Source organism: Microcaecilia unicolor, chromosome 1, assembly GCF_901765095.1.
Source record: "Microcaecilia unicolor chromosome 1, aMicUni1.1, whole genome shotgun sequence".
Classification (NCBI taxonomy): Eukaryota; Metazoa; Chordata; class Amphibia; order Gymnophiona; family Siphonopidae; genus Microcaecilia; species Microcaecilia unicolor.
The window spans coordinates 729962447-729988908 of NC_044031.1; the positions used below are offsets into that span (position 1 = coordinate 729962447).

The 26462-nt window shown below is 42.3% G+C and overlaps 1 protein-coding gene across 1 annotated transcript in view; it reads left to right on the plus strand.

Annotated features, from left to right (window-relative positions):
* Positions 1 to 11870: 11870 nt before the first annotated feature.
* TUBGCP4 (tubulin gamma complex associated protein 4) overlaps positions 11871 to 26462 on the plus strand; it is a 63953-nt gene continuing 49361 nt past the window's right edge. Inside the window, exons 1-2 of the mRNA XM_030189636.1 lie at positions 11871 to 12021; positions 21625 to 21753. Of these exons, the coding sequence (XP_030045496.1) occupies positions 11944 to 12021; positions 21625 to 21753 (207 nt within the window). The 5' untranslated portion in view covers positions 11871 to 11943. The remainder of the gene's footprint in view (positions 12022 to 21624; positions 21754 to 26462) is intronic.

Consider the following 26462-nt stretch of genomic DNA (forward strand, 5'->3'; position numbering starts at 1 on the left):
CCTTTAGCAGCAGAGAGGACACTGAAGAGAGGTCTATCCAAGTAACATCATGTTTGAATCATTACAAGTTCTTGATAAAAGACAATAGTAGTTGAAAATGACGTAGGAGTTTGACTTGGCAACACATCGAGAACGAGAAGAGAATGAGCATAGGAAGAAACAAGGCAGGGGATTGTTTTTTTGAATCATGAATCCACAGGAGGATAAAATCACCCGAGTTACAAGCTAACATACACCATCCCCAATTGACTTTTGAGCTAAATGACTTAAAATTTTTTGTCAAAGCATATTGATGTATCAGGGAATTCAAGCATTTTCATATATACAGAGCATATATCAGCTGAAACATTTTTAAAAGCAGTACAAAACTCATAGACATGGTGCAATGATGGATTATTATATAGTGCAGTAACAGGTGATTGTACCTCATGACATGCACATTATTTACACTGAACACCAAAAAATTTTAACAATTAAAAAAAATTTTTTTTAATAATTTTCCAAGTAGGGCAAGTATTCGGATTTTACACCAGTATTGCAGTGTAGAGCCCAGATTTATTTCATAGATTATATTTTAACTACCAGACAATCGACCATTCTTCTAATGTTTCGAGATCCCTTCTCATTGTTTCTTCATGTCATCCACAAAAAGGCAAATTTTTCCTTCCAACCCATCAGTACATAAGTATTGCCATACTGGGACAGACCAAAGGTCCATCAAGCCCAGCATCCTGTTTCCAACAGTAGCTAATCCAGGCCACAAATACCTGGCAAGATCCCAAAAAAGTACAAAATATTTTATGCTGCTTATCCCAGAAATAAACAGTGGATTTCCCCAACTCCATTTTAATAATGGCCTATGGACTTTTCCTTTAGGAAGCCATCCAAACCTTTTTTTAAACCCCGCTAACCTAACTGCCTTTACCACATTCTCTGGCAACAAATTCCAGAGTTTAATTACATGTTGAGTGAAGAACAATTTTCTCCGATTCGTTTTAAATTTACTACTTTGTAGCTTCATTGCATGCCCCCTAGTCCTAGTATTTTTGGAAAGAGTAAACAGATGCTTCATGTCTACCTGTTCCACTCCACTCATTATTTTATAGACCTCTATCATATCTCCTCTCAGCTGCCTTTTCTCCAAGCTGAAGAGCCCTAGCCGCTTTAGCCTTTCCTCATATGGAAGTCATCCCATCCCCTTTATCATTTTCTTCGCAAATCTCTGCACCTTTTCTAATTCCACTATATATCATTTTTGAGATGCGGTGACCAGAATTGAATACAATATTCGAGGTGCGGTCACACCATCGAGCGATACAAAGGCATTATAATGTCCTCATTTTTGTTTTCCATTGCTTTCCTAATAATACCTAACATTCTATTTGCTTTCTTAGCTGCCGCAGCACACTGAGCAGAAGGTTTCAACATATCATCAACGAAACCTAGATCCCATTCTTGGTCGGTGACTCCTAACATGGTACCTTGAATTATGCAGCTATAATTCAGGTTCCTCTTTCTCACATGCATCACTTTGCACTTGCTCACATTAAATGTCATCTGCCATTTAGACACCCAGTCTCCCAGTCTCGTCAGGGCAATTAATTAAATTAATTAGAGTGGCACCATGATTTAATTATTGGACTGACTCATAGCCATATGCAGGAGAGCTCCGTATTTGAGTATCTGCATGTCTCCTGATGACCCTGATGAAATGGGTCCCATTAGAATCAAGGAGAGAAAGGTTTAATACTGCTTTGATCTTTGCCCAAAAGTCTGGTGATTTAAGGCACTTTAAAATCCTTTATTATATGATGTTTGAGTGCTGGAAGTTTTAACAGTTTCTTCCAAGTCTACTGTACAATGGATGGGAAAACATTTTACAACACAAATGTGCTAATGACATGTGATGAAATACTCTACATTACAAATATGTTGAGAGCTTATTAAAGTTATCAAAACATAAAACGATATTTATTTATTTGTGGCATTTATACCCTGCTCTTTCCCGCTCAATAGCAGGTTCAGTGCGGCTTACATGTATGGAACAAAGTATAACAGAAATAATACAAAGTATGGGACAGAGTGTCGCATAGATGATAGAGTTTCATAGAGTGGGACAAAAGTGATAGGTGTGGGGAGAGAATTGGAGTGTGGGTGGTGCTAGTGGTGTGACTTAGGATCAGGGTTTAGGCTTTGTCATTTGGGTAGGCTTGTTTGAAGAGGTAAGTCGTCAGCAGTTTTCGGAAGGGTAGGTATTCATTGGTTTTTCGGATGTGTCGAGGTATGGTGTTCCAGAGTTGGCTACCTATAACAGAGAAGTTGGATGCGTAGTAGGTTTTGTATTTGAGGCCTTTGCAGTTGGGAAGATGAAGATTGAGATATGTTCGAGAAGATTTGGACCAATTCCTGGCTGGAAGATCGATCAGGTTGGACATGTAGCTTGGAGATTCACCATTGAGGATCTTGTGGATCATTGTGTGGGTTTTGAAGTTTATATGTTCTTTAATGGGGAGCCAGTGAAGTTTTTCTCGAAGTGGTGTTGCGCTTTCGAATCGTGATTTGCCAAAAATGAGTCTAGCTGCTGTATTTTGGGCGGTCTGGAGTTTTCTCATGATTTGGGCTTTGCAGCCGATGAAGATGCTGTTGCAGTAATCAGCGTGGGTGAGCACTGTGGATTGTACTAGATTGCGGAAAGTTTTCTTTGGGAGGAATGGTTTCACTCTTTTCAGTACCCTCATCATGTTGAACATCTTCTTCATCGTGGCTTTTGCATGAGTTTCTAAAGTTAGGTGTTTGTCTAAAGTTACTCCTAGGATTTTTAGATTGTCAGATATTGGGATTGTAACGTCAGGGGTGGTCAGGGTGGTTGGGAGCTGAGTAGCATATTGTGATGAAAGGATTAGACATTGAGTTTTTTCTTTATTCATTTTCATCTTGAATGCGTTGGCCCAGGATGCTAGGATGTTCATGGCAGTTATAATTTTCTCCGAATTTTCTGTAAGGGTGGCTTGGAAAGGGATAAATATTGTGACGTCATCAGCGTAGATGAAGGGATTTAGGCCAGATTTGGATAGGGTCTTGACCAGGGGAATCATCATAAGGTTGAAGAGGATTGGGGATAGGGGTGAGCCTTGGGGGACTCCGCATTTTGACGACCACGCTGGCGAAATTGATGAGGTTGATTTGACCTGATAAGATCTGATGGTGATAAAACTTTTTATCCATTTAATGATGTTTCTGCCGATCCCTAGTTTGTCTAGTAATTTTGCGAGGATATCATGGTCTACCATGTCAAATGCGCTGGACAAGTCAAATTGCAGAAGAAGTATTTTTTTGCCAATTGAAATTTCTTGTTTGAACTTGGATACCAGGGTGAGAAATACTGTTTCTGTGCTGTGTGCAGGTCGAAATCCCAATTGCGATTCATGTAATATGGAGAATTTTTGTATGAATTCGTTAAGTTGGAAGGTCACTCTATTTTCCATCAGTTTGGTTAGGAGAGGGATGGCGGCAACAGGTCGATAGTTGGTAATGTCATTCGTCGTTTTTTGGGGGGGGGGGGGGTTCGGTATTGGTGTGAGTAGAATATTACCGTGTTTGGAGGGGAAGGATCCTTGTTGAAGTAGGAAATTTAAGTGGGAGTTGAGTTCTGTAATGAATCGTTCTGGAGCATTCTTCATCAGATAATTGGGACATGGATCCAGGTGGCAGTGAGACTTGGAGAGTTTGGATAATGCTGAGGAGATTTCTTTGGTGCTGAGGGGAACGAAGTTAGTCCAGTAGCGATCTGCTGGGATCTCTTCAGAGTCTGGGTCCAGTACGTCAAGGAAAATGTCAATCTTGGTATCATCGTGTGAAACTGAGTTGCACAGGTTAGTAATTTTGTTGTTGAAGTATTTGGCCATCTGGTCGGCAGATGGGCAGTTTAAGGATGAAGTTGTTACTGAGTTTGTATTGAGAAGGTTCTTTATGATTATGTACTGTTTTTTTTATGTCCGTTCCGGTGGCTGTGATTTGTTTTGTGTAATACGTTCTTTTGGCTCGTTTAATGTCATTTTTGTATTTCTTTTGTGTTTATTTCTTGATAATGCACTGAAATGATATTGCTTGAAATGATCATAAAATATAAACCATGGAGGGGCATAATGGAAAGGGACATCTAAGTTTTGATGAGGACGTCCTTGCAAAATGTCCCGATCCAGGGGCGGGGAAACCCGTATTATCGAAACAAGATGGACGTCCATCTTTTGTTTCGATAATACAGTCAGGGACATCCAAATATTGAAATTTTGGTCGCCCTTAGAGATGGTTGTCCTTAGACTCGGTCGGTTCTGATTTTCGGCGATAATGGAAAACAAGGACGTCCATCTCAGAAACAACCAAATGCAAGCCCTTTGGTTGTGGAACGAGCCAACATTTGTAGTGCACTGGTCCCCCTGATGTGCCAGGACACCAACCGGGCACCCTAGGGGGCACTGCAGTGGACTTTATAAAATGCTCTCAGGAACATAGCTCCCTTGTGTGCTGAGCCCCTCAACCCCCCCCTAAAACCCACTACCCACAACTGTATACTACTACCATTGCCCTTACGGGTGAAGGGGGGCACCTAGATGTGGGTACAGTGGGTTTGTGGTGGGTTTTGGAGGGCTCGCTGTTTCCTCCACAAATGTAACAGGTAACATAGAGGCATATTTTCAAAGCACTTAGCCTTCCAAAGTTCCATAGGTTTCTATGGAACTTTGGGAAGCTAAGTGCTTTGAAAATGAGCTTGATAGTAACATAGTAGATGACGGCAGAAAAAGACCTGCACGGTCCATCTAGTCTGCCCAACAAGATAAACTCATATGTGCTACTTCTTGTGTATACTTTGCCTTGATTTGTATCTGCCATTTTCAGGACACAGACCGTAGAAGTCTTGCCCAGAACTAGCCCCACCACCCAAACACCAGACCCGCCTCCCAATCTCGGCTAAGCTTCTGAGGATCCATTCCTTCTGCACAAGATTCCTTTATGTTTATCCCACGCATGCTTGAATTCCGCTACTGTTTTCATCTCCACCACCTCCCGCAGGAGGGCATTCCAAGTATCTACCACTCTCTCCGTGAAAAAATACTTCCCGACATTTTTCTTGAGTCTGCCCCCTTCACTCTCATATCATGTCCTCTCGTTCTACTGCCCTCCCATCTCTGGAAAAGGTTCATTTGCGGATTAATACCTTTCAAATATTTGAACGTCTATATCATATCACCCGTTTCTCCTTTCCTCAAGGGTATACATGTTCAGGTCCGCAAGTCTCTCCTCATACGTCTTGGAACGCAAATCCCATACCATTCTCGTAGCTTTTCTTTGCACCGCTTCCATTTTTTACATTCTTAGCAAGGTACGGCCTCCAAAACTGAACACAATACTCCAGGTGGGGCCTCACCAACGACTTATACGGGGGCATCAACACCTCTTTTCTTCTGCTGGTCACACCTCTCTCTATACAGCCTAGCAACCTTCTGGCTACGGCCACCGCCTTGTCACACTGTTTTGTCGCCTTCAGATCCTCAGATACTATCACCCCAAGATCCCTCTCCCGTCCGTAACTATCAGACTCTCCCCGCCTAACACACACTTCTCCCGTGGATTTCTGCTCCCTAAGTGCATCACTTTGCATTTCTTCGCATTGAATTTTAATTGCCAAACCTTAGACCATTCTTCTAGTTTCCGCAGATCCTTTTTCATGTTTTCCACTCCCTCCCCTGTGTCCACTCTGTTGCAAATCTTAGTATCGTCCGCAAAAAGGCAAACTTTACCTTCTAACCCTTCAGCAATGTCACTCACAAATATATTGAACAGAATCGGCCCCAGCACCGATCCCTGAGGCACTCCACTACTCACCTTCCCCTCCTCTGAGCGAATTCCATTTACCACCACCCTCTGGTTTCTGTCCGTCAACCAGTTCCTAATCCAGTTCACCACTTTAGGTCCTATCTTCAGCCTGTCCAGTTTATTCAAGAGCCTCCTGTGGGGAACCGTGTCAAAAGCTTGCTGAAATCTAAGTAGATTACGTCCATAGCACGTCCTTGATTCAATTCTCCAGTCACCCAGTCAAAGAATTCAATGAGATTCGTTTGACACGATTTCCCTTTGGTAAAACCATGTTGTCTTGGATCTTGCAACTTATTGGCTTCCAGGAAATTCACTATCCTGTCCTTTAGCATCACTTCCATTACTTTTCCAACAACCGAAGTGAGGCTTACTGGCCTGTAGTTTCCAGCTTCTTCCCTATCACCACTTTTGTGAAGAGGGACCACCTCCGTCATTCTCCAATCGCACGGAACCTCTCCCATCTCCAAGGATTTATTAAACAAATCTTTAAGAGGACCTGCCAGAACCTCTCTGAGCTCCCTCAATATCCTGGGATGGATCCCGTCCGGTCCCATGGCTTTGTCCACCTTTAGGTTTCCTAGTTGTTCATACACACTCTCTTCCGTGAACGGTGCTAAATCCACTCCACTCTCACATGTACTTTTGTCAGTCCATCTTGGTCCTTCTCCAGGATTTTCTTCTGTGAAAACAGAACAAAAGTATCTATTTAGCAAATTTGCCTTTTCTTCATCATTTTCTACATAGCAGTTCGCAGCATCTTTCAGTCTCACAATTCCCTTTTTAGTCATTTTCCTTTCACTAATATACCTGAAGAAATTTTTGTCACCCCTCCTTACCTTTCTAGCCATTTGTTCTTCCGCAAGTGCTTTCGCCAGACGTATCTCTCTCTTGGCTTCCTTCAGTTCCATCCAGTATTCCTCTCCGTGTTCCTCTTTTTGAGTTTTTCTGTATTTCTGGAACGCCAAATCTTTAGCCTTTATTTTCTCAGCCACTTGCTTGGAGAACCATATCGGTTTCCTTTTTCTCTTGCTTTTATTTACTCTCCTTACATAGAGGTTTGTGGCCATATTTATAGTTTCTTTCAGCCTGGACCACTGCCCTTCCACTTCTCGTACGTCCTCCCAGCCCATCAGCTCCTTCCTCAGGTATTCCCCCATTTTACTAAAGTCAGCACGCTGGAAATCCAGGACTTTCAGTTTTGAGTGGCCACCCTCCTCTTCAGCCGTCATATCAAACCAAACCGTTTGATGGTCACTGCTGCCCAGGTGGGCACCCATTCGGACATTTGACACACTATCCCCATTTGTGAGTACCAGATCTAGCGTCGCTCCCTCCCTTGTGGGTTCCGTCACCATTTGTCTGAGCAAAGCACTTTGAAAAGCATCCACGATCTCTCTACTTCTTTCCGATTCCGCAGATGGAACCTTCCAATCTACATCCGGCAGATTGAAATCTCCCAACAACAGCACCTCTCTTTTCTTCCCCAACTTTTGAATATCAGCGATCAGATCTTTATCTAGTTCCTCCAATTGTGTCGGGGGTCTGTAGACAACACCCACGTGGACAGAGGTTCTAGCCTCTCTTTTAAGGTGATCCATATCGCTTCTTCCTTTCCCCAGTTCCCTGTCATTTCAGTCGCTGTGATATCATTTCTCACATACAGAGCTACTCCTCCACCTTTACGCCCCTCTCTATCGTTCCTAAAAAGATTATAGCCTGGTATGTTTGCATCCCATTCATGGGAAACATTGAGCCATGTCTCTGTGACTGCAACTATGTCCAAGTCTGCCTCCAACATCAGGGCTTGAAGGTCATGAACTTTATTGCTTAAACTGCGAGCATTTGTGGTCATCGCTTTCCATCTACATTTCCTAGTATGTGTTTCGGTTTTAGTGATTTGGGGGTGTCTTTTCTCTTTGGGTACCTTCATATCTTTTTGTTCGACCTTCCTTGCTTTTTCTTCCGCCTCAGTTTTATTTTCAGGAACATCACAGTGCTGTAGTGGAGCAAAAGAATTCTGTAGGGGCAACAGAATTCTGTAGGGGGGGTATGGGCCTGGGTCCACCTGCCTGAAGTGCACTGCACCCACTAAAACTGCTCCAGGGACCTGCATACTGATGTGATGGACCTGAGTATGACATCGGAGGCTGGCATAGAGGCTGGCAAAAAATATTTTGAAAGATATTTTTTGAAGGTGGGAGGGGGTTAGTGACCACTGTGGGAGTAACAGGAGGTCATCCATGATTCCCTCCGGTGGTCATCTGGTCATTTTGGGCACCTTTTTGTGCCTTGGTCGTAAGAAAACCATGACCAGGTAAAGTCCAAGTGCTCGTCAAGGACGTCCTTTTTTCCCATTTTGGGTCGAGGACGTCCTAGTGTTAGGCATGCCCAAGTCCCGCCTACCCCCTTGAACTTTGCCCGTCCCTGTGATGGCAAGCAGTTTGAGATGTCCAAAATCTGCTTTCGATTATACCGATTTGGACACCCTGTGAGAAGGATGCCCATCTTCCGATTTGTGTCGAAAGATGGGCGTCCTTCTCTTTAGAAAATGAGCCAGATAGTGAACTTTTATATTAAATATGTAGAGGGCTTTTACTGACCTTTGTACTTGTATCAGAGAGTAAGAGTTTAGGAATCACAGTGCTGCTGTGATGGTCTTTAAAAAGACCATGACGTATAATAGCAACTAAGACGAGCAGCCGTGTGAAAATGCTAAAAACAGCTGCTCGTCTTAGTATCCAGTTACTATCCAGCTGACAGAAAAAGAACGCCTTTAAAACAAAGAAGTGCACGACAACTTGAGGGATATGATGTATTGATGATGTACAAAGTAGAGAGAAAAAGAAAAACGAAAAAGTATATTGAAAAAATAAAAATTGGTTCAAAACATAAAACAAAAATGGTGACATCTGCTGTGTAACGTAAAAAAAAAAAACAAAATGTGATAGTCTATTAAGGTGTGTGACGAAAATCCTATTTGCATATGTGACGTAGAGCCATGTAACTCTGAAGTGAACGATGAATGAATGAACAGTTACAAATACTTTACATACCTCGAGACGTAACTGGGACAAAACGTAATGAAAGATGATATTTCATAACGATGTGAAATATATCTGAATAAATGATGTGAGACTGTTTTGAAGTGAATAGTCGATTGCAGTGTAAAACATATCTAAATATGTGACATGGGAATGTGTGAGTGCCAAGGTTTATGGGTCTAAAATAAAAAAAAGAAAAATAACACATGGTGTTAAAAAATGCTGTTGTTTAATTTATTTGTCTATTCATAAAATGCCACAGGAAAAGTGGTGCCCAAAAGCCAAAGACCGTCATCACGTTGCTAAATGAAATGATAAAAGATGAAATGATAAAAATGATAAAAAATGGAATAAGAATTAGCTCCAAGCAAAAAAGAAATGGTATATGTAACCAATGGCAGTGATATGGAAAATGTACTATAGAAAATGTGCAAAAAATAGCATGCAGAATGAATGACCTGTATTGCTGATTATACCTGATCAAAAATAATTGTAAGTGATACTGCCTGAAGAGTTTCTAAAATTTGACTAAAGAGTAGCAGGTATCTGTGTAGAAGATATAACATAAACAGTACGGTACATGAAGAGCTAATTATTGCTATAGCCGAATAATTGTGACATGGCAGTTGTAGCCTAATATGTACAAAAGAGCGGCATACAATTTGGTCAGAGCCAAGGTTTTTGATTATCCATTATGTGTTACCAAACAATAAATAATGATGGCTTACAATAAAAATACAAACCGGCAAAATCGAAAGCCGATTTTGGGCGTCCTCAACTGTGTTCCGTCGCGGGGACGACCAAAGTTCACGTGGGTGTCGGAAGCATAGCGAAGGCGGACTGGGGCGTATCTAACACGTGGGCGTCCTCGACTGATAATGAAAAAAAGAAGGACGTCCCTGACGAGCACTTGGCCGACTTTACTTGGTCCATTTTTTCTTACGACCAAGCCTCAAAAAGGTGCCCGAACTGACCAGTTGACCACCGGAGGGAATTGGGGATGACCTCCCCTTACTCCCCCAGTGGTCACTAACCCCCTCCCACCCTAAAAAAAATCTTTTAAAATATTTTTGCCAGCCTCAAAAGTCATATCCAGCTCCGACAGCAGTATGCAGCTCCCTGAAGCAGTTTTAGTGGATGCAGTGCACTTCCAGCAGGCGGACCCAAGCCCATCCCCCCTACCTGTTACATTTGTGGTAAATGTGAGCCCTTCAAAACCCACCAGAAACCCACTGTACCCACATGTAGGTGCCCCCCTTCACCCCATAGGGCTATGGTAGTGTTATACAGTTGTGAGGAGTGGGGTTTGGGGGGGGGGGTGGGTTTAGAGGGCTCAGCACCCAAGGTAAGGGAGCTATGCACATGGGAGCAATTTCTGAAGTCCACTGCAGTGCTCCCTAGGGTGCCCGGTTGGTGTCTTGGCATGTCAGGGGGACCAGTGCACTACGAATGCTGGCTCCTCCCATGACCATGGTTTCTGAGATGGGCGTCCTCGGTTTCCATTATGGCAGAAAATCGGGCAGGATCATCTCTAAGGTCGACCTAAATTTTGCGATTTGGGCGTCCCCGGCCGTATTATCGAAATGAAAGATGGACGCCCATCTTGTTTCAATAATACGAGTTTCCCCGCCCCTTCACCCGGGACATCCTGTGAGGACGTCCTCAGGAAAATTTGGGCGCCCCTTTCGATTATGCCCCTCCACGTGGCACCAAATGAAGATATTCAAGTAATAGGTATCTCAGATACCTGCTGGAAGAAGAATAACCAATAGAACACCATGACACTAGGTTACAAATGATATAAAAATGACAAATCAAATTGGTGGAAGGGTGGTACTGTAAGGAAAAGAGGATAAAACTTCTGCAGGAAACAAAATGCACTGTGAATTCTTATGGATAGAAATTCCATGTCTGATGGGAAGGTTATAGTAATGGGGGTACCTTGCTGTCTATCTCGCTAGGATCAAGAAATGGTCTCTCTGCTTTGTCTGTGGCAGAATGCTCTTATGGAACAAATTCAATTATTGAGGCCAAACCTCAATTGTACTTTATGTGGAGAAAAAAATCATACATGGTGAAAAAAACTACACTTTAGTGTTAGAATATTGTTCAACTCTAAGATCAATTTAAAGAATATTAGCAGCAAAAGTGATGCATCTTAGATCAATCGAAGTCTACATGAAGAAAATTTCACATAAAATTCATGTCTCTATGTCAAAGCATACCAGGAGTATCTGCACAGATAACCTATTTGAAATAAGCGAGCAACCAGAATTTACTTTTCTTGTGATCAAAGTAGGTTTTCTATACGACAGGATTATACAAATTATGGCCCACAGATACTAAGACATTTTCCCCATAGCTACAAATGGTAAAAACTATTTAGACCCCTCCACTGCCCGGCTCCCCATGTCCTACCAGTTTCCCCATCACCCCAGGGGCCAATAAAACAAGATTTGATTTAAAAAACAGTTTACATATTCATCTCTCTACCTGTTTTCAAATCTATGCTGAAAACCCACCTTCTCACTGCTGCTTTTTTAGCTCCCATTACTCCCTCACCCGCAACTGTCTTGTCTGTCTGTATTATTTAGACTGTAAGCTCTTTTAAGCAGGGACTGTCTCTTTGTATCAGGCGTTCAGCGCTGCGAGCGTCTGGTAGCTATATACAAATGCTAATAATAATAATATCCTCCAGCAACGTTTAGTTACAATATGGTACATTACTACAGTAACAGATGTTATTTACTAAACGCCCTCGCCTGTTACAACAAAATGTATTAAACACGGTACACACGGGTTCCAACTTTTCCCTTTCCACTCCTCATATTCACACCCCTAAAGGGTGAGGAAAGGGCGGGGCTGTTTTTTCCGGCACGCTTTCCTCATTCGCCCATTTCGCCGGCGCGGTCACCACCGGCGCCAGGTGTTACGTCATTGGTGAGCGACGTCGGCGGTGATGGAGGCGGGAGAGAAAGCTGTCCTCTGAATCCAGAGACCAGGAGGATCAGGAGGGAGGACAGCGGAGATGATTCACGAGCTGCTTTTGGCGCTGAGCGGATACCCGGGAAACATCTTCACTTGGAACAAACGGAGCGGTTTGCAGGTAGCGGCCCAGGAGGGTTATTAATGCACTGTCCTGTCACAGGAGGACATGGGAATGCCAGACCTAGGGGCTGGGGGTGGGAGCTGTGCCCTCGGCGATGGATGGGCCTGTCCAGGGCAGGGAGAGGGAATTTGCATTGGGTCTAGCACCCCCCAATAATTTTGAAAAGTTGTTTTCTATGAACCAGATGGGTTTTGGAGTAATTAGGAGGGTCTGACTCCGGACTTGTGCTGGCAAATTCGGCCAAAAGGTTCGCTTGTATGAATCAGTTTTTCCAATTCGATTCTGTTCTTTAAGGCTACTGTCAGTAAATAGAAAATAAAATAAAATTTTCTATCTTTGTTTGGACTTTTCATTTTTGTAATCGTCTCTGTGGTTTCCACTTTTCTCTTTTCTTAACTCTTTTGCCAGGGTCTCCTGGTCCATTTGGACCATCTTCTGACTGGGTGTAAGCACCCTTTCCATGAATCTCACTGGTGCCTCCCTCATGCCAGTATTACCCCTTCCCGTTACAGGGCTCCATTCCTGCTAGCATACTCTTTGATGTTCTGAGGCTCCCTGCAGAGTCTTGCATTTAAAGATCTCCCTGATACTATGGGCTCTGCAGTTTCCCCCCTGTCACAGTCTGGAGTGTCAGGTTTGAAAACTTGCTCCTTTGCACAATAATGTGGTAGCACTTCTCAAAACTGTTCTGCAGACCTCACAGGCAGGCAAGTTTTGAATGTGTCCAACCTGCCAGACACTTTTTACATTGAGCTACTGGATCAACCCTGTCAAACTTATCTAGAACAGGTGGCTGCTGCAGTGCCTTGGACATGGGTGGCCAGTAACTTATTCTGCACCTTCCAGTGCTGACCCTCCATGTCTGAGCCTCCTTCAACCTATTGTATGGCCTTTCAAGGGTTATCTCCCTCCTACTCACTCTTGCAATTCTCCTTCTACAACTGCTGCCTTATTACTTAGCACTCTCTCCATTACTCGGTGTCGGACACTACTTGCTTCTTTTCCAAGTCCTGCTGTCCCTGCCGAACTTAACTTTGTGCTGCTGTCTCAGCTCTTCTCCTTGCTCCCCTTGCTGGGATTTTCCTCCTCATCAGCTGGGTCTAATTAAGGGCCAGATGCACTAAACTTTAATGACCCTTTTACAACCCTTTAACGAACAAGTTTTAAACCAACGTGACATGCATTAAAGACCTTTTTCCGAAGACGACAGCAGCTAACGAAAACGGAATGCAGATGAGCAAATTGTTTAGAAACCCTATTGGAATGAGATGCACTAAAGTTTTCCACTTGCCCTAACGCAGGAAAACTCCTGGAAAACTAACTAGAGGTCTGTACCTCTCGTTAGGGCTGCCCGGCTTCCAAACTGTAATGTAAAAAAAAAAAAAATCGGGAGGGAGGGAGGGGGCAAAAACACTCGTCAGGAGCGTCCTTGTCGCCCCCCGCCCAAGGTCGCTGCTGCTCCCCGCTCCCTCTGCATTAAAAAGCACAAAACCTATAAAACTTTATCAGCCTCGGCCCCCCTCCCTCCTTCCCTTTCTCCTTTTTCTCCCACAGCTCCGCCTCCCGCCATCCTCCACCCTCGTGCCCTCCTTGCCCGAGGTCGCCAATGCTCCCCGCTTCCCCCTGCATCAAAAATCAAAATTTTAGCAGCCCCGACCCCCTTCCCTTCCTCTCTTTCTTTCTCTCTACTTTCTCCCACAGCTCTGCCTCCCGCCATCCTCTGCCCCCCTTCCGCCTTCCCGGGCCCGCGCAGCGCCTCTCACCTCTGTGTGAAGGCGCTGCACGGGCAAGAGGAACATCTGATCGCTGCCAGTCTTCAGGACGTCTCTGCTTTCCTGACCTGGACCCGCCCCCGTCTGACGTAAGTAACCGCGGCCGAAAAACAGCTCTCTTGAAAGCTCTATACATCATTTATGCTCCTTAATATTATCCTTTAATTTTTGATTTATGTATATATCAAAAATTCAAAACTGCATCAGCAAATATAAAAATAGAAACTCAACATATAATATTTGCTCAATATGTTAGAAATATTTTGCTCAGCACCAAAAATATTTATCAATTTTTAATAAATGGCCTCATAAACCAAGGGTACCAGACATTAATAGGACACCCCTTAAACGGCTATCATCATTGGCCCCACCACCAGCCAAACCAACCACAGAGAAAAACTCTCATAACAAGCTGAGAGAAAAGTCTGTGGTGAAAGGTCGGTAGGGAAAACAAAATATTTTATTTTAGTGCAAAAAACAAAATCCAACAAAATTTTCTTCAATTAAAAAGTAGAAAGAAAAGAAGTAGAAAATATCCATATATATAACAGAGCACGAGTTCTGGAAATGAAAAGCACTTAATTTTAACTGAATCTCTTCAGGTCATATCCAGTGTCTTTCCTTTATTTCATTCATATCCTCTGGTAACGTCAATGCAATCTGTCATTCTATCAACATCATGGACTCAATCGTCCCAAGTCTTCATTTCTCGACAGGAATAGAGCTCAAACTGTTTCGCCACTTCATCAGGAGAAAGAGCAAAAGAAGTCAAAATAACATATAATGATGATAGCCGTTTAAGGGGTGTCCTATTAATGTCTGGTACCCTTGGTTTAGGAGGCCATTTATTAAAAATTGATAAATATTTTTGGTGCTGAGCAAAATATTTCTAAAATATTGAGCAAATATTATATGTTGAATTTATATTTATATGTCATGCTAAACATAATGCATGTTTATATTCCAAACAGGAGTGTGAACACTTCAGTAGAAATACTATACGCCCTTCCCTCAAAAAATCCGTTGACTGAAAAAAACAATCCAAAAATAGTCTGATCGAAAATAGAAAGTCCATGCAAAATACAAGAGAGCACCAGAATATAAACAAGCAGACAGGAGCGAATTTATCTTAACTCATGTTTCCTCACTGTCTTCTCGAAACATCCATTGCTTCCTCAGGGATGCCAATGCTGCATTGTCAATGGTTTCTTCATTTAGAATTGCACAGCATGGCAAGGTAACCCTTAAAAAGAACAAACTTACGTAAAAAACGCATTGATGTCACTCAATTCTTACACAGTATCAAATAGTAGCATTCCATTTAATGAAATCATTGAGTCCATTGGGAACCACAGAGTTTAATTCAAAGATCCAATATTGTTCCTGCAGATCTAAATAAGCCTCTAAGTCTCCCTGAAAGAAAGGAGAAATTTGTTCAATGATTAACCATTGCATGTCTATAAAACTATGGTTAAATTCAGTGCAATGGCTGACCAAACGGGCTATGAAAATATAAGTACATAAGTAATGCCATACTGGGAAAAGACCAAGGGTCCATCGAGCCCAGCATCCTGTCCACGCCAGCGGCCAATCCAGGCCAAGGGCACCTGGCAAGCCCCCCAAAAGCACAAACAGTCTACACATGTTATTCCTGGAATTGTGGACTTTTCCCAAGTCCATTCAGTAGCGGTTTACGGACTTGTCCTTTAGGAAACCGTCCAATCCCTTTTTAAACTCTGCTAAGCTAACCGCCTTCACCACTTTCTCCGGCAACGAATTCCAGAGTTTAATTATATGTTGGGTGAAGAAAAATTTTCTCCGATTTGTTTTAAATTTACTACACTGTAGTTTCATCGCATGCCCCCTAGTCCTAGTATTTTCGGAAAGCGTAAACAGACGCTTCACATCCACCTGTTCCACTCCACTCATTATTTTATATACCTCTATCATGTCTCCCCTCAGCCGTCTCTTCTCCAAGCTGAATAGCCCTAGCCTCCTTAGTCTTTCTTCATAGGGAAGTCGTCCCATCCCCGCTATCATTTTAGTTGCCCTTCGCTGCATCTTTTCCAATTCTACTATATCTTTCTTGAGATGCGGCGACCAGAATTGAACACAATACTGAAGGTGCAGTCGCACCATGGAGCGATACAACGGCATTATAACATCCTCACACCTGTTTTCCATACCTTTCCTAATAATACCCAACATTCTATTCGCTTTCCTAGCCGCAGCAGTACACTGAGCAGAAGGTTTCAGTGTATTATCGACGACGACACCCAGATCCCTTTCTTGGTCCTTATCCGTAACTCCTAACGTGGAACTTTGCATGACGTAGCTATAATTTGGGTTTTTTGTTTTTTAATCTGCTACAATGTTCATTCAATCTCTGTCTAATTGTAGAGAAGCAGCAGCAACTGCTTGGGTGACCATGAGAGGGAGGTAGGTAGAGAATCGAAAGTCATGATTTTTTTTCCCAAATTAATCAATTTTCCCCAAATAAATTGTCAGATTGATTCAAATCGTGAATTGGACATCACTAGTCCTGAGGAGTTCTCAGTTGTTGTTTTATTTTTCCTTTTGATAGACTTGTATTATTCAAATATCAGTTGATTAAAAAAAACCAGCACTTGAAGAAATGTAAAATGGGTCTGCTTCAGACAGATTCATATTACATATGATTCCCTATCTATCCAGGTGAATGACAGTAATGCTATCATGAGTGATTCTCTAATTTGCCTCTTTTGCTATTATTTTCTGTACTTAGTTTGCAGGCATCTGTTAAAGTTGGTTTGCTGTTGGTCCCTCTCTCCCCTATTAAATCTCACCTGACCCCTGTACTCTCTTGAAGTATGGCTTTCTAAGTTATGCTGCTCATATTAATACAGTACAATTCATCCAAGATGGCCACCTAGAGAGCTGTTGTACCAGATGTGCTCAACTTGCTCTTTCAGGAACGCTGCGGGAGGGCTTTGATTCCCTATCATTATGGGGAAAAGGAAAGGGAAAACTCGGGTTAATCCCTCAACTCCGAGTGGAACCCACCTTCTACAGCAGCCGACGCTCGAGCAATTTGGAGTGGTCTCTGGCCCGAGTCAAACATCTTCCCCTGCTATCGGAGCTGGAACTAATGAACTGGCCGACAGTGTAGACGGGGTTTCTTTCAGCCCCGTCATGCGCACGGCTCCCCAGCAACCAAGAGGGTTAGAAGCTGGAGAAAGTCCTGTGTCACGGCTTCCCGAAGAGGAGCCGAGAGAACAGGGAGGGAGCCTATCTTCAGCTGTGTTAACATCGAGGGCTGAACCGGTGAAAGAGCAGACTGTGAGTACACTGAGGCAAATTGCTAATGCCCACCCCCCCCCCCTCTGGTTTTTCAAGCTGATTGTGTAAAAAAACCAGACGTGGTGACATTAGAGTCACTTTGGGATCAAACTGCTGCCTTGCATTCCTCTTTACAACAACAAACAATAAAGAGGTCAGCTGAAATTAAGTTATCTCAAGTTGCCCTTCCGCAAGCACAGACAACTAATCAGCATACTTCTAAAATAGAACAACTGGGAGAGAAAATGCATTCTTTGGAAGTTATTAGTCAAACCTCAATTAGGGATAAAAATGATATGTTACGACGTTTAGAATATCTTGAAAATACTAGGCGAAGCGGTTTCAATATGGGTGACAGTTTGATCCCCGCCTTCTTAGCGTGAAGGGCATTAAAAACTGACCAAGGGTGAGCAGCGGTTTCCCAAACCTCTGGGGATGCAAATCTATAGTGCCCTGTGTATATTTCGTGCAGCCATCTAATGAGTGTAGATACGTTATACATCCTGAGATCCGGTAAGTTAACGCCCCCTTCCTGTCGTGCCCATGTAAGCTTCTGATATCCTACTCTGGCCCTGCGTCCCTTCCATATAAAGGACGAGATCACTCCTCTATACCCGGCCTCATCCTTACGAGCTACCCACAACGGCATCATTTGTAAAGCATATAGGATCTTGGGGAACAAAACCATTTTAACAAGTGCCACTCTCCCTAAGACCGACCACCTATTGCCCAATGGTACGCTGCTATGAAACAGATGGCAATCTGGGAGGGAGGGAAGGACTTAGCAATGGAAGGTGAAAGGGAGAGATTACCTGGGAGTTACGAGTGTATTTCACAACTACCCAGAACGAGGACAACTGAATAATTGTCACCTGGAGGCTCATTTTCAAAGCACTTAGCCTCCCAAAGTTCCATAGAAACCTATGGAACTTAGCCTCCCAAAGTGCTTTGAAAATATGCCTCCTGGTGTGTGCGTGAACATCCACTGCAGCTGGTCTCCTGGGGGGGAGGGGGGAACTCGGGGGGAGGAGGGAGAGGGGGGAGGAAAAAATGGAAATATATGCAAGAGAATATGACACGATATGGTTACGAAAGAGGGATGAGAACTACTACATCTGACGCTCTATTAACAGGGTTAGTGGATTTGAGTGGAAGTGGACTTCACCGGTACTGACCCCTACTTTTTCACTGGTGCATATGAATATTGTATTATCTTGGTATTCTTTAGGTAGTATTGTTAAATGGGGGAAACCCATATTAGATGATGATGTGTGTTGTTATTGTATTAATGTTAATGGTTACACATGTGCATTTCTCTTGCTAATAAAAATTATTAACAAAAAAAAGAATATCTTGAAAATAAATCAAGAAAACTTAATTTGAGATTCACAAACTTTCCAAGATCTTAATCTCCCCGATTGATATGGTGAAAAAATATCTGACTGAGGCAAGCGACTCCTTACCTCCTATTGTTCGGGTACAATATCTACAAAATAAATTAAATTCAGAGACTCTCCAACCGAACAGAGGGAGAAGTGATGAACTTGACATCATTTCTTGAATCATCTTTGGAAGTAATTTCCCAGAGGTTGACTGCTTTGGTTGTTTTTGCTTTAGAAATGGATCGCGACGCAGTCTTAACACTTTCATTTAACATAGTAAATGACGGCAGATAAAGACCTGTACGGTCCATCCAGTCTGCCCAACAAGATAAACTCACTTGTTGCATTGTTAGTGCTTAATAAACCTTCAAAAACAAATAGAAGGCAATTCTATAAATTCACATGAATAAGAAGGTGCCAAATGCTCATATATATTAGACAATACTAACACATAATCAGGTAACAGGCACCACCCTAATTAGCACTTACCTGTGTATGTGCTAGCCACAATTCTATAAAATACGCAAGTATTCACTTTTGCGTGTATGTGAAAGAGAAGCATTCATGTAGGCATAGCACTACCAGATATGTGCATAACTTACTGAATATGGTAATTACAGGCAAATGTAGCGCCGCATATCATGCTCAACTGATGGCTTACCACACCAGCAGAAGTGCAGATTTCTCAGCGACATCATCACTTCAAGAGCCCTTTTGTTCTATATGCTTTTATGACTCTGAAGTTGATTGGTTTGAACCATTACAACCCCATGTTGGGTCTTTTCTTTGGGCCAGTTTACCTTTGGCAAATTTTTAGACACACTTACTCTGTGGTTTGCCTTGGTCAGTTGGTACATTCTTTCTTCCAGCCGTGTTGTTGCTTTTTGATTCTCCTTGAGGGAGGTGTGTGGACACCACCTGTTTTACCACATATCCATGAACACTTACGCCAGATACGGACATGAAATAAGTGATTGTGGCTACGTGCTTGTGTGTAAATCGAACTTTATTCACGTATTCTATAATGGAATTTATGTACACAAGTCCCCTTACAGAATACTGCTTGACACCATGATTTTTGGTGCTCATTTAGTGGCCCCATAGAATTTTAAAGCAATTCAGCCCAAGTTTCCAGTATCATTAGAAGAAGACAACTTGTATGGGAAAATTAGGTTCTTACCTTGGTAATTTTCTTTCCTTTAGTCATAGACATTTAGAATCTACTTTTTTTGGATGTAAAATAAGAATATTTCCTGATGTGGCTAGAGAGACCCAAAAAAGACGTGCTTTTCTAGCACTACGTCAGATGACTCTGGCACTTGGAGCAAATTATATGTTAAAATTTCCTTGTATATGTAGAGTATTATATCAAGCCAAATCGTATCAGTTTTTTGATCCTAAACAGAGGAGTTTTTAGTTTCAAAAGAGGATGTGAATGTAGTAGTATGTACCAGACCACAATGTATGATATGCTTAGGGAAGGTTTACTTGTCAACAACAACCCCACTGTAAATTTTTTTTTTCTTTTTGTTCTTTTTCTCTTCTTGGATCCTATTACTTTATATTTCTGATCGAAAGTAGAGTATAAACATTTCAATTGTAATAGATTATATTACAGATATTGCACATTTTCTCATACTGTAATCTTCTCTTGTGAGTTGTTAAATTTTGATGAAAATTAAATAAATAATACAGTACAATTCACAATGGGAGAATATGTTTCACTCAAACAATTCAGTGAAAACGCAACAAAAACAGTGGAATCAACAAGAACTTTTATATACCCAGAGGTATCAATATACTCTATTTATCTCTTTGGACCATAAAAAATATATCTTGGAGGAAAAAGACTCAGTGAATGCTGAAAACACTCAGTGGCAATGAAGGGGGTATATTCACACTCCACCTAACTTCCAGCTGATATCTATCATTGGCTTTAAAAACCTCCATATTCAGTTCACAATTATTATCATTATTTTTCTTTTTACCTATTTTCTTACGTACTGTACCTCTGTAACTTTTTCTTTAAATATACTTGCAGGATAAAGAGCACTTATCTTAGTCCATACAATCCCAATGGGAACCCATTTCACCAGCGCCTCATCAGGGGATGTCTCAACGTGCTTTTCTTTGTATGACCTCAATCCGACCTTTTACCCGCTTGCTACTGGTCTGATTGAGGTCATACAAAGGAAAGAAAAGCATGTTGAGACATTCCCTGATGAAGTAGTGGTGAAATGAGTCCCTGTTGGGACTGTCTGGACTAAGATAAATGCTCTTTCGCCCGCAAGAATATTTAAAGAAAAAGTTACAGAGGAATGTTTATACTCTACATGTAAGAAAATAGGAAAATGATAAAAATTGTGGACTGAATTTGGAGGTTTTTAAAGCCAATGATAGATTTCAGCTGGAATTTAGATGGATTGTGAATATACCCTCTTCACTGTCACTGAGAGTTTTCAGCATTCACTGAGGCTTTTTCCTCCAAGATATATATTTTTATGGTCCAAACAGTGTATAGAGTATATTGATACCTCTGGGTATATAAAAGTTTTTGCTGATTCCACTGTTTTTGTTGAGCTTATATTAACTAAACCACACAGTCTTTTATTTTTATTGGTAATTTAGAAAAATGGGAAGTCAAAGCTGGGAAATTTTACGTTACCAAACCAGAATGAAATGCCTTTTCTTCCATCACCAACCTTGCTCTCACCTCCTGTCAACAAGAAAAAGAGGAAGCAAATGAAAAAAAACTTACTTAATTCACTGCTGATGCCATAGTCAGATGTTGGCCCAAATGGCCCTTGGGGGAGCTGCGTCAAGATTTGGTGTTTTTGATCATAAAAGCAACATATAGGTCTTGAAAACTAGTCATAAATGAATGATGCTTTTTGGAATTTTCTTTTTTGCTGTGTTTGAAATCTGCTTGCTTATTATATATCATAGATTGCTAGCTCCAGCTGCTGGTCAGAATGTGGAAGAGGTAATGTTGATGAGAGTCTCAAATGATTTGTTTTGACTGTCTCTCTATTCCTGGCTGGGTTCATGTCCAAGAGATTTTAAACATTAGTGGACAGAACAGATTTTATAGTCATACCTTTTCACTAACTGGACTCTTATGTTCTCAGGTGTCACAGGAGCTGCCTTTTCTTCACCCTAGTGAGACCAGTGTGCTGAATCGTGTTTGCAGGCTTGGTACAGACTACATCCGCTTCACAGAGTTCATTGAACAGTATACTGGCCATGTACAGCAACAGGTAGAATAACAGCTGCCTTGCTGCAGGAATCCTAATATTTATTTATTTAGGGGTCCTTTTACTAAGCCACGTGGGTGGGTGCGTGCCTCCTACGCGCGTAAATTTTGGCCTACCGCCCAGCTTCCGTGTGGCCCGGGTGGTAATTTCATTTTTTACGTGTTTCCACTAAGTGCGCCGGAAATTTTCCACCGAGCGGTAATCAGCATTGTACGTTACGAGCATAGACCATTACAGCCTGGTTAATGCGTGAGACTTTACCGCTAGGTCAATGGGTGGTGGAAAGGTCTCAGGCCCAAAATGGATGCGCGCCAATTTTTATTTTGCCACACGTCCATTTTCGGCCAAACAAAAAAGGCCTTTTTTGCAGGCACGCTGAAAAATAGACCTGTGTGGATACAGTACACACATCTACACCAGCGCAGGCCATTTTTCGGCACACCTTAGTAAATGGACCTCTTATTTTATAAAAATGTATATACCTTCTCCTTGGCATCACAAAATGGGATACAATCATAAAACATTAAAAACCTACTTAACATCAAGGAAACAGTAGTGCCTATATGTGTCCGTCAGAGATGCTGGCATGGGGCTGCAGCAATGTGGAGACAGAGAGCATTCGGCACCTAACTCTTACCTTTCAGGAATTCCAGACTGCCCAATTTGACTGCCCATATCGGTCTGACTGCTCACGCGTCTTTTAGATTGTAAGCTCTTTGAGCAGGGATTGTCCTTCTATGTTAAATTGTACAGCGCTGCGTAACCCTAGTAGCGCTTTAGAAATGTTAAGTAGTAGTAGTAGTATAGGTCAAGAAGAAAATGATTATACTGACATGTCTTTCTGTTACTGTCTGTGAAAAACAAGAATTTAATAATGGGGCTACATAGCTACATTATGCAATTAATTAGAAGTAAGTGTGATAGAGGAATTTATGATTTATTGGTGAACTTATTTTTACCACAAGGTAGGGAACAGACTTCGGTATCCATACTTTATAAACAGCTAAGAATGATTGCTCCACCCCGAAGTTATGAGGTAGTGGCTCAGAAATGGTCTACTGACATGCGAGTGGAGATAAGAAGTGGGGACATAGTTAAATACCTGAAGGAGATAACACATAAAGTAACCAGTGCTCGACATAGGGAGATACAATTTAGAATCATATTGAGAGCATATTTTTCCCCGGTGCAGGCCTATTATGCTGGAAGAATTCAGGAGCCAAACTGTAGTAAATGCAACTTTCAGAGAGCGTCTGTATTTCACATGCTATGGGAATGCCCAGTAATTAGGCAGTTTTGGGGTAAAATCATGGAATATTGTGAAATATTGCTAAAAAAGAAGATAAGTCTGCCACCCAAGAATATGGTGCTGGGACTGGATGAGAGTGGGCTAGCTATTCGGCAAGGGGAGCGACTATTAATATATAAGGCTTTAATCATTGGGAAACAATGTATATTGAAATATTGGACTCAGGAAACAGGGCCATCTTACTGGCTGTGGAGGAATATGCTTCACTCACTGGTGATGATGGAGGCATATAGAGCGAGTCGTGGTCCTAGAAGTAAGCAACGATTCTGGGAGGTATGGGAACCATATGTGCAGGCCCTGTCTAGCAGAGCTCGTAGTTTACTGATGAATACTCTCACGTTGTAGTCTGGGGATTGGGGAAGGGGGGGGAAGGGGTATAAGATCATTCTGTGGGGGAGGCCTATAAGGAATGGGGGGGGGAGGGGGGAAGAGTACTCCAAGTTAACGTTTTGTGTAAGGTGGCAATTTGTATGGGTGAGGCAAGCCTCATATTGAAGTGTTGATGTATATGTGTTAACTATATATGAGTGTTATTTTCAATGGGCCAAGAGGAAGGGAATTGTTAATACTTGGAGAGGGGGGAGGAAATTAAAGGTATTGACGTTATGGAACTAGTTAAAGATTGTTATGGGTTTATGATGACAATGTATATGTGCCTTCGTATTGGCTGTATTATTATGATCGTCAATAAAATAGATTTCAAATAATGGGGATCTAACTCAGTGCTTAGGGCACAAGTGATTATCTGTTGTCATTCTGCTTCATTTCTAATAGGTGGGAATTAAAACATGAGTTTAAATGCCCTTTAAAAAATGACAGCGACTATTTTTTTTTCTAATATAATGTGAGTGCACAACTTGAAATCATTGTATAGTGTGTCAATATTTGTTTGGCAGGCAGGTAGAACATTTTTATCTCACCATGGCTAATGTGCGGTAGGTTATCTGACTACTTTAATATAGAGAAGGGATGAAATAAGAAAATAAGATATCAAGGGGTGGTGTGGATGGGTGTAGGGCAGGCATACTAGATTAGAATATATAGTAACTTGGAGGGGCATAATCGAACGTCGCCGGCCAAATAGATTGCCGGCGATCTATGTTGGCGGCAGCGCTACAGCTGGCCGGAACTGTATTATCGAAAAAGATGGCTGATTTAATAGACCTGCCACCCAGAAACGCTAAAAGATCATCCCAAACTTTTCTCAATCTCCACTTCCCTAAGTGCAAAGGCATAAAATACAAAGTACTGCATGCATCAACCTTCTCTTATATGAGCACGCAATTCTGGAATACACTACCACGCAACCTGAAAACAATCTACGAATTAACCGACTTCCGCAAACTACTGAAGACTCATCTCTTTGACAAAATTTATTGCAAGGATCAAAACACATGAAGTCCATACACACTAACAGAAATGCATCAATACACTCTCTTCTGAATTCTCTTCCCCATATTTTCACCACACTTAAAACCCTACCCTTAGATAAAATTGCTATACCCTAATGTTCTCTTGCTTTTATTCTATCGCCCTATCATTTCCATTGTTCTATTTCATACATGATATTTTGTCCATTGATACATCCCACTGTTCTACTTCCCAAATGACATTCTATCGCCCTATCGTTTCCCCATTGATACACTTCATTGTTCTATTTCCCAAATGATTTTTTTGATTTTGACTTTGTCTTCCCATAACTCCTCACTATGTAACCCATAACTGTACTGTAACAAATTGTATTTCCATCATTCACACTGTATTGTAAGCCACACTGAGCCCGCAAACAGGTGGGACAATGTGGGATACAAATGCAACAAATAAATAAATAAATAAAGATAATACGGTTTAGCCCAGCCAAATGATGGCCGGGTTTGTTTTTCAGCGATAATGGAAAGTTATGTCGGCCATTTCAAACCCCGGCCAAATTCAAAGCATTTGGCCGTGGGAGGAGCCAGCATTTTTAGTGCACTGGCCCCCCTGACATGCCAGGACACCAACCAGCCACCTTAGGGGTCACTGCGGTGGACTTCAGAAAAGCTCCCACCACGTGCATAGCTCCCTTACTTTGGGAGCTGAGCCCCCCCAAACCCACTACCCACAAATGTACTGCACCCACTAAAATTGCTCCAGGGACCGGCATATAGCCTCTAGGACTTATTGCTGCTGTATAACTTTGGCACACCAGTTCACACCTGAAGACTAATCTCTCTGAAAAAGTCCTTTCTTGAAATAACCACGTTTACTCACAGTTAACTGCAGATCAGAGGTTGTGCCCCACTGGCAAAGAGTCCTCTGGTACTAAGATTAGCAGTAGGTCAGAGCTGGCACAATGGTGTACAATGCCCTCTTTCAGCACCATTCAAGGTAAGAACTACGTTCTCTAACGTGGGTAACACAGGAAAGGGAACTAAAACTGGCTTACAAAAATGGCCACTACCGCATGGACTACAACAGGAAACAAAACAGGGCACACTCTGACCCAGTTTACAGGGGGGGAAAAGCACCATGGGAGTAGAGCCCAGTACCCTACACCCACCACAATGCATTGCTAATGTGACTCTCTGCAGGGCACCTAACAGAAAAGGTGTCACACTCACCCGAGAGCCACATCGCAACCAGGGAAAGGCTGTCAGAGGATACAACACATTCTGCTATCATGGAGGTGGGTACAGCATTTGAGGCTGGCATACAGGCTGGAAAAAAGGTTTTTAGTTTTATTTTTTTAGTTTGGAAGGGGATTGGTGACCACTGGGGGAGTATGGGGAGGTCATCCCCCATTCCCTCCAGTGGTCATCTGGTCAGTTGGGCCACTTTTTTTGAGGCTTGGTCGTGAAAATAAAAGGACCAAGTAAAGCCGGCGAAATACTGCTTTTTTTTTCCATTATCGGTGAAAGCCGGCCATCTGGTAGCCACGCCCATGCCCGCCCATGTCCCGCCTTCGCTAATCTACCGACATGCCCCCTTGAACTTTTGCCGGCGAAGCAACGGGAAAGCGGTGATGCTGTCAAAAATGCTGCTTTCGATTATACCGATTTCGCCACTTTTAAGAAATCGCCGGCCATCTCCCGATTTATGTCGGAAGATGGCCGGCGATCACTTTCGATTATAAGCTGGATAGTAACATAGTAGATGACGGCAGAAAAAGACCTGCACGGTCCATCCAGTCTGCCCAACAAGATAAACTCATATGTGCTACTTTTTGTGTATACCTTACCTTGATTTGTACCTGTCCTTTTCAGGGCACAGACCGTATAAGTCTCCCCAGCACCATTCTCTCCTCTCGCCACTGGCTCTGCCACCCAGTGGCGGGAGGTGGAATGAAGTGTGAATTTATCTCGTAGCTGTCAATTTTAGAGCACAATTTTCAGAGCAATTTCTGCAGATGAAAAACCTCCACTGT